Source organism: Monopterus albus, unplaced genomic scaffold, assembly GCF_001952655.1.
Source record: "Monopterus albus unplaced genomic scaffold, M_albus_1.0 scaffold19.1, whole genome shotgun sequence".
Lineage (NCBI taxonomy): Eukaryota > Metazoa > Chordata > Actinopteri > Synbranchiformes > Synbranchidae > Monopterus > Monopterus albus.
In genome coordinates, this window is record NW_018127899.1 from 3,016,461 (window position 1) to 3,025,442 (window position 8,982).

General features: G+C 41.8%; 2 protein-coding genes across 3 annotated transcripts in view; one reads left to right on the plus strand and one right to left on the minus strand.

Moving 5' to 3' along the window:
- Positions 1-8,982, minus strand: part of ptprz1a (protein tyrosine phosphatase receptor type Z1a) — a 55,390-nt gene that overhangs the window by 6,796 nt on the left and 39,612 nt on the right. The window contains exons 14-23 of the mRNA XM_020593591.1: positions 8,032-8,114; positions 7,530-7,615; positions 5,935-5,955; positions 4,538-4,634; positions 4,197-4,279; positions 2,677-2,811; positions 2,114-2,239; positions 1,823-1,986; positions 875-1,010; positions 200-346 (exon numbers count right to left, since the gene is read on the minus strand). Of these exons, the coding sequence (XP_020449247.1) occupies positions 200-346; positions 875-1,010; positions 1,823-1,986; positions 2,114-2,239; positions 2,677-2,811; positions 4,197-4,279; positions 4,538-4,634; positions 5,935-5,955; positions 7,530-7,615; positions 8,032-8,114 (1,078 nt within the window). The remainder of the gene's footprint in view (positions 1-199; positions 347-874; positions 1,011-1,822; positions 1,987-2,113; positions 2,240-2,676; positions 2,812-4,196; positions 4,280-4,537; positions 4,635-5,934; positions 5,956-7,529; positions 7,616-8,031; positions 8,115-8,982) is intronic.
- The window catches only part of LOC109956450 (troponin T, fast skeletal muscle isoforms-like), a 209,479-nt gene continuing 206,951 nt past the window's right edge, over positions 6,455-8,982 (plus strand). For both annotated transcript variants that reach the window (XM_020593578.1, XM_020593579.1), the window contains exon 1: positions 6,455-6,572. In XM_020593578.1, coding sequence (XP_020449234.1) covers positions 6,485-6,572 — 88 coding nt within the window. In that variant the 5' untranslated portion in view covers positions 6,455-6,484. The remainder of the gene's footprint in view (positions 6,573-8,982) is intronic.

Here is an 8,982-nt window from a genome sequence, read left to right on the forward strand (position 1 = left end):
GCTATGATGAAAAGTGAACAGGTTTAAATCAAGTTCTGCATTTGTTTCATATGTTCATGCATTTAAGCAGCTTATACAATAAAAATATACATTCTCTAGTAGAGTGGTGGGGTTGTGCTGTTAGTCATAGCTGATTAAGTCCACTAGTGACTTTCTAAGGTTGAGTCTAAATGATTCCTGAAACTGATGAGCTGCTCACCTTAAACTGTTTGTCCAGGCGTGTTGTCCCAGCGGGCCCCGGTGTCAGCAGCTCGTCCACGTACCCGTGCAGGTGAGCTGCCGCTATGTTCGTGTCTCCGGACGAGATGGCTTCCACCAAGGCATCATGGATAAAAACATACTGTTCCTGCAGAGAGGAGACAGATTCCCATGTCAGTAGTTATCTAGTTCTCATGTTGTGATGTAGACACCTGCTATTCAGTAATAAAACGTCTTCCCAACCTTTGTGTTTACACCTGCACAGTCTGAGTAAGATACAAGGCTGATGGCACATGGTGGTTCAAAGACAATACATATATATGAGTAAGCACCAAACATTACAAATATTAAAAAGTCTGTGCTTGCTGGAAAGGATCCCTGGTGGAAAAACAGCTCAAACACCTCAGATTTAAACAGGACTACATGTGGTTGGAAGGTTTCACTTTCACTTGTGGGCTACATACAGATGGGTGACAACTGGAATGGAAATACAAGCAGCAGGGCTCGCTGATCAATCAGCTGATTAGTGTCATGATGATCTGATTAGGAAAAAGTCCCATTGTGTCTTAAGAGTGAGGATGCTGCTGGGGGAGCAACCATCCTTAGTGGCCTCAAACTGCACACTGTTGAAATGGTAACATTTACTGACTGAGCAGCCAGAAGGTTGACCTCTAACCTCTGTTTGAACCAGGTAGTTCCTCTGTGTGCGGATGCGTTTGAGGAAGCCTGTGATGTCAACGGTGCCTTCGGCGCTGATCTGCTTCAGCATGCTGTCCAGGACGATGTAGGTCCCCGTCCGGCCCACGCCCGCACTGCACGGCAGCGAGAAAACAGAGCTTCTTACCACCCACTATATTGTACACAGTTATTATAGTGACTTATTGCACAAGACCTATTATTCTTTACAGCGAGGATATCTGTAATGTCACCGAGTCGTTCTGTGGGAAAAATTTAAACAATCTTTTAATATTGACGGGGATATTAAACTAGAAATCTGTGATGTTGAAAGTGGAAGTTTTTGAATCAAACTCTGAGGGTGTGTGACGGATCATAAGCTAACATGGAACTGAAATATTAAACTAAAGGAAAAATTTCAAAGTCAGTAGCTAGCCTGTATAAATCTTGAACTATAATAGTGTAAGGCCTTGTATATAATTTATTGGTGTTATAGTTCCTTATTATCTCACTGTGGGGGTCGGCCTTTAAGACGTCTTTAAATTCATTAATTTTACTACAAAAAAGAGCCATATGGACTATTAACAAGGTTAGTTGCTATTATCATACTAATCCACTGTTTCAAAGGGCCTACATATGAAATTTAATGGTTTGGTATATTATAAAATATTGCAAATAATGTTCAGAACAAAATTAAAGTCACTCCCACGTTGTATTCAAAAGTTATTTTCAGTACAGGAGAGCAAACACGATCTGAGAGTATCTTCTAAGTCTGCTGATCAACAGACTAATCTAAGGATAAACTGGAGGTGTGTTTCTTTTGTTCAGGTTAAATTATGGAATAATACTAACTTAAATGTAAAAACGTGTACGTTTTCTTTTGGTTTTCAGAAGAATGGTTTACAAGTGTCTGATTTGTTTTCCTTTTTGATTTCGCTGCAGCTCTCACCTGCAGTGCACCACCACCGGGCCCATGTCGTCCATCCTGGCTCTGGACGACTTGCGGACGAAGCTGAGCAGTGGCAGAGCGAAGTCTGGGACACCCATGTCGGGCCACTGGGTGTAATGGTACTGCATCACCGTGCGCTCACTGCTCCTTCCTTTCTGGGAGCCCTGCAGGTGGACGAGACCAAATACAAAGTCAGTAGAGAGCTTTCACCAAAGAGCTGATCTCATAACATTTTGAGAGCATTTGAAGACGGTCAGTACAGCTACTCATCTGACTGGATGGTTATCTGACCTTTGTGTTCCTGACAGTGAAGGTCCTCTGGGTGTAGTAGGCGAGCGCTCTGCAGCTTTTCACGGTCACCAGGAAACTGCCGTACTCCTCCTGCACCTCTGATGGCCAGTACTGATCACACTTCCTCTGAGGAGACAGTCAGCAGGTCACATGTGCCTCTAAAATGTTATATATGAAATCATAATTCTGACAGATTTAAAATGAAAATGCTAATCAGGTTTTTGTCCTTATGAGTACAGAAATGAGGACAACCCCAGTTTCTGTTTCCCTTGTATCCATTTCATATTTGACTTTCTCACTCAGTATAATCACATTTAAAGATACAGAATAGCTAGTTTGAAAAAAACATTTGTTTTAGTGTGTTCTTTTCAGTGAATTTTTTTGGTTTTTGAATTTTGAGTAACCAAAAAAAAAAAAAGATTAAGTCTAGATCTTCCAGAAACGGCTCTTTTTCACATGATTACAATAAATACCGTGTGGACAATAATCTGCATGCACATAGTTGACTCCAAAGTGTCTCACCATTAAATATAGTTTATTCAAGTACAATAAAGACCACTCACTCGACCTTTCTCCATCAGGTTGGTGATCATGACGATGACGCTGACGTTCTGCTCCCAGATCATCCTCCAGAAGTCCTCGGTGCTCGACTTCAGAGGACCCTGAGCAGCGATGTACGACCTGGTCTTCTGGAAGCCCTGAAGAAAGGCACGAAGGCTGTATCAGGTTTTTACAAACACACAGTTAACAAAAATCTGTTTCAATTTGGTGGTGGTGGCCAAAAACAGAGCTAAAAGAGGTGGACACGAGCATGTTGCTCTGTGCCTGCTGGATGTGGCAGCTGTTTAAATACCGCTTCCTTAATAGGGTGGCAGGGTCCCAGCTGACATGGGGCGAGAGGCGGGGTCCACCCTGGACAGGTCTCCGGTCTGTCACAGGGCTGACATGTAGACAAACAACCACCCTCACTTACTCCTAGGAACAGTTTGGAGTCACAGGTCAACCTAAGCTGCATGTCTTTGGACTGTGGAAGGAAGCCAGAGAGAACCCACGCAGGCACAGGGAGAACATGCAGGAGACAGCGATAACAGCTGTGCCACCATGCTGCCCAAGCTTTAAACATTCACCGCTAAACAATATGCAGCCTGCAAACTGACTCTGTGCAGCTGAAACAAAATCAACTCAAATTTAAAGTTCAGTGTTATTACACAAAACACACCCACAGTGGCTCAGATAGACTGCTGTGCATATTTTACTTTATCACTTCAAGTAGTTGCTTAAAAATTTGAGTCTGATGCAGTTTTCTTGCATTAATCCTGGAGATCACTTGGAATTCCCTGTTCTTACAAATGAAATACTCAAGTGTGCAGCAGTCAGATTCACACTCAGCAGCTCTTATTCATGACAGTTCTGGAAGCAAATGACAAGGACACAGGCCAGAAAACACAGGGACTGTGCTGTAGAAGCTCTGACTTGGAGAGCAAACTGCTGAATCAAATACAATTCATCAAGGACAATCAAGTTTTTAACTCAAACGTTGAGAGCAGGCTGAGTTTAGTTAAGGCCAGCACAGGAAAGAAAGTGTCACATGTTCTCAGCAGAGGGCAGCATTCAATCGCTCGCTTTAATAGTTTTATAACCTTCACATGGCTGACAGCGTGAAGTGAGCTGGAGAGATGCTCAGTGAGCTTTTACCAACTTTGCAACCAACATGCCGACTCTCCAGAGGCCCTGACTGCCGCGGGGTTTTTTTTGTTGCCTCTGGCTTTCACAAAAACACAAGATGTTGGAAATGAAATTTTAATGGTGGCGTGACAAGAAAAATGGAGTTATGGAGGTCCCTGTTAACAACAGCACGCCTCATGAATAGGTTTAGAAATATGCAGGCGGAGGAGAGCACGCACCAACTGGTTTAGGATGAGACAGAGAAAGCAGAGTGGCTCTGAGGATGAAGAAAAATAAGAATAAATTGTCACTGTGACAGCTTTAAAACACAGAAATGAGCCTCAGGGTGGAGATGGAGGCCTCCGTTTGTAAGGAGCTTAGAAGTCAAAGTGAGAAACGGGCTGAAACAAATCCTTACGTCCACGTAGTTCGCGTTGATGTAATCTCTCATCCTTCCTTCTTTATCAGCCTGCGGCGAGAGTCGCACTCGGCTGTGGTCGTCTGAGCATTGGAGACAAAACACAGACAGTCGTGACCAGATCAACAAAGGAAAGGCTTTGGAAAATAAGTGAAACGTGTTCTCTCTTACTGCCAACACAACAAATACCAAAATCAACAACTCAGTACTTTGACTGCTGCTGAAGTCCGTGTGTAAAAACACGTAATATTTCCTTTTTGAAGTAATGATCTAAATCGGCTGCTGTTACAGTTTTGTCTCAAACACGTTACACAGTGTGCACCACACCAACGTGCACTCACAGGCCACGATGTTGCTGTATCTGTTCTTAGTCTTGTTGTCAGGGTGGTTGGAGCCATCAGCGGTCATCCCCATGTCCACCGTGCACACCTGCACCTCCTGGGCACACAAACAAAGAAATGATAAAGTACACACTCAGCTGTACTTCAGTAGTGCTACTGGATACTTTCCTCTTCTCCCCCACTTCACAGCAAGATGTTTTCTTTTTGCTCTTTCTACTTTTATCTCACGGCCACTGTTACTACTTCATTTGTAGAGTTTACTTTCCACACAAGAAAACACATGCATATTGATGAGTATTTTCCAGTAGTGCTGGGTCTGTTTTCATCTCTAGCTGTTTTGTGACTAGTCGTACATTCTGGTTGTCATCTCCCTTTAGTCCTTTCACATCTGTTTTTACACATTCTGTCTCTTTTATGGTCATTTCCCATCTCTTTGTGGCCATTTTGCATTTATTTATACTCATTTTGTGGCTTTGTTGGTTGTTTTGCAACATAGTCATTTGTCTAAAAACCCAAAAAGAATACATATATTTATATAGTTAAAGTTAAAAAGTGAACCCATTAGTATAAATACAGTACATGAGGCTCTTTGACTTATAATCTTAATTATTTCAGGAAATGTGCTGAACCAACAGACTGGTTCCTCAGGGTAGTCGAAGTGTGGACAGTTTACAGTATTTTTATATGTGGTAGGAAATGTCTGCAAAAGAAAACGGTTTAAATATAATTTCTCATTGTGGGGAGCATGAAAACAAAACTCCATTCACCTCCATTATATTGTGACGCAAGCAAAAATCATAAAAGGTGGAGATTTAAAACCTCAGCAAATCCTGAGATGCATGATGTCGAGCTACGTGGGAAAATACCCTAAATATCTGTATGCCTAACTCTTGTATTATAAGTCTTCTCTGTATGTGATATTCATATTTAAGTACATAATTTGCATATTTTCATGGATGTATTAAGAGTTGGATACAGAGCTTTGGAGAAGCCCCACTGCCAGTTTGCTTTACTGGCCAAATGTAGAACTGCAACATTTAACAATAAAACCGGTCAGTTACTGATGTTTTTATGTGTCTTGCAGCACTCTGAAGAGCGAATACTTGTAAAACATTTATCTAAAGGTGCAATGAACCCTAAAACATCTGACCAGTAGTGCAATAGAGTGTAAAATGTATGGGACCAAGAAGTAACGCTAGCTTATGTGCTAAGTGAGCGGATGTCATTTTGGAGTCCAGTTTCCATTTCTTATAAGACATCCATGACTTCTTACACTGGTATCCAACATCAGATACATTTTGCACACATGAACAAAAAGGCGAGACAAAAGCAGAGCTGTGGTTTGTGTGCAGAGGTGCCTGTCAGTGGAAACAGACATCAGGAGGACAGCATCTTACCTCGTGACTCTCCTTCAGTATCTAATGATGAGGGTGAGGAAGCAGCAGGCAGCCGGGACGTTTCCGTGACAACACAGTCAAACAAAGAGGTGCAAAAATACAAATTACAAGACAACACAAAAAACAACTCCAGGCTAATTCAGCTCACAGTGCAGCTCATGCTACCACCACACAAAGGAAAAATCAACGCAAATTAAACGAGATGTACAACGGCGAAAACATGGGGTGAGGGAATGAAATTCTTTAAACACAGCGTTTCATTTTGATGATCTGCTTTTTCTGCTCTTTTCTGACAGTGGTGGAAAATACTTTTACTTAAGTATTTCCATGTCCTGCTCCTTCATATTGTAACTGCACTACCTGACCATCTGATAACTTCAGGTCCTTTCCAGAATCAGATGAATCAAACCAAACCCAGTAGAACCATCAGACTCTATTGATCCCAGTGGGAAATCCACCAGCTACCCAGCAGGATGTAAAGTACTTCACAGTATAAGTATGTAAGGTAGTTACCATCAGCTCCACCTTTACCAGCTGCAGCATTAAAGTGATGGACACAGTAATTAGTCACTATAATCCAGTATCAGAGACACTACTGGGACATGGACCATTCTGCAGGACGAGTACTGGTACTGATGGTACTTCAAAGTACTATTTGATGCTGATACTTTTGTGCTTTTGAGCCACAGCAACAACAAACAGTTGGTTTCCAGAGGAGCCTGTACTGTACCTGCCTGTGTGGACGCAGACTGTCATTGGGGAAACAGTAAATATTCATGTTAAAAATCCTTTTCTTCTCATTAGTAAAGGTAATGTTTACATTTCTGGTCTGATGGTAATGATCTTCTTCGTCTTCCATTTTTCTGTTTTTACTGTTCAGCTTGACATCATTTTTATTACACACTTTGAAATTCTTTGACAGTGACTCATGATCTTCACTCGGCACCATCATCGTCATCATGGTCAAGATCAGGAACCGTTTTTGACCCCTCTGTTCCTCCGTAGCCTCATTGTGTTTGAGTTGAGTTTTCCTTTAGTAGCAGTTTGAGAACAGAACAAAATGGAGCGTCGATTCATCAGGTGACAGACGGTTTGTTCTGGTGGACAGGTGAATGAATGGAGGCTCCTCACAAAAAGCTGAGGCAGGACTGAGACATTCACTGTGCAGACCAGCTGTGCTTCAAGAGAACCAAAGGCCACTGAGTGTGGTTCGTTTGATCACACCTGATTTCAGACTTGTGGCTGTTGGGAAAGATCCATAACCGAGCTGTAGGTTGAGGCATAAATATGTAGTTCTGTTTACTGCCCTTAATTTATGGCATAATTAATGTAATAATACAGTAAATTAACCCATTTCATCATGAGTAAAAAGCTTCATCTCCAAAATAATGAAATAACTGACTCATGATCTACAAGCACGACTGTACTCAGCTTCCTCAGTAGTGATGTCATGTCGCAGCCCTGCATCAAGCCAGTCAATTTTCACGCAGACATGACGACAATCACAGCCACAACCCACACAGACGCCACCGTCAGACCGCAAAGACAAATCAGAAATGGACATGCACCTGGACTTTATTTGGATGTTTTCTTACCTCAAACTCTCGCTGGAAGCCCAGAGTGTCGTGAAGTTCAGTGACGTGTTTGACAAAGTCCTTGACCGGAAAAGCCGTGCGCTCGTCTGGAAGACAAACAGGAAGCAACGCTGGCTGAAAACAGGCGAACAAGTAAAAGAACTGAATGATGTTTTTAAAATACTATATTTCAGAAAGTAAGAACATTTTGGAAGAGTGAAGGCACTTCTGTTAAGAACATTTTAGAAACAGGGACATTTTTGAAAAATTAAGGATACTTTAGAAACATCAGGGCACGTTTGGAAAACCTTTTGAAAAGTTAGGACATTTTGAAAAAATTGAGAAATTTTTGGAAGTTGAGAACATTTAAAGAAATTGCAAACAGTTTTGGAAATTCAGTACAGAAAGTGCAAACATTTTATTAAAGAGGACCTGGTTTTAGATTTAGATTAAGGTCCTATTGGATGTTATATGGCAATAAACTGTCCCCAAATGTAGACAAATGTGTGCATGTGTGCACTACCAGATGCAGCTGTGGACGGTGCAGAGATGACTCTGGATGAGGAGCTGTCGTCGATGTAGAAGTGAGCGGTCTGAAAACAGGTTCTGCAGATACAACACAGATATACACGTCATATAAAAGACATTTTAAACCCCAATAATTTTATAGAACACAGCAGCCACTTTCAATTATGTGGAACTCTAGAAATTTACAGACAAATAAATGCACATTTCTAATGATCTACATTTGAAATATGGCAAACATTTTAACAAATATACTGCAGAGAAACTATGATCAACGCCTACTGAGCACCAAAAGAAACGCTCGCATCAGGAAAAACGATTAAAATGAAGAAACAAACAAACAAACACTGGGTAAAAGGATCTTTGTTTGGCAGGAAACCATTGCCACCACCGGGCTGAACGTGAAGCAGGACATGCTTCTGTTTTCATTCAATTCTGTGTTAGCCCAGATTCTGGAGAATACACAGTAATCTTCCCACAAACACAGGAAACAAGATGTTCTGTTAATCCTTGACAAGTTTTTAAATGGATGAGCTCGCCTCTGATGAACCTGCAATGTCTCAGCCAGAAACAGTCACACACACAAACAGCGAGCGCTGAGCTGTGAGATTAAACAGATGCCTTGCAGAAAGTGCTCTGACGGACACAAACAGTGGCTCCCACTGTCCTGAAGGACTGACTGTTCAGCTCCACTGGTTACACTTTTGGTTTTTTATTGTTTGGTCAAAGTTCAACAGCTCAGCTTTCTGCCTCTGCTTCCTTTTAAAAACAAACTTGTTCGGTTTCAGAGCTGTTCAAACTGAAATGCCCATTACTGCCTGAACCAAGGAGACAAATGTTTATATACAGACAGGTGACAAATTAAAGGAGTGGGTGATAGTCATGGATGGATTCCTGAAAGCCCAAGGAGTCACACCTCACATCAAACCAAGTGCTTCCTTTTCCTCTC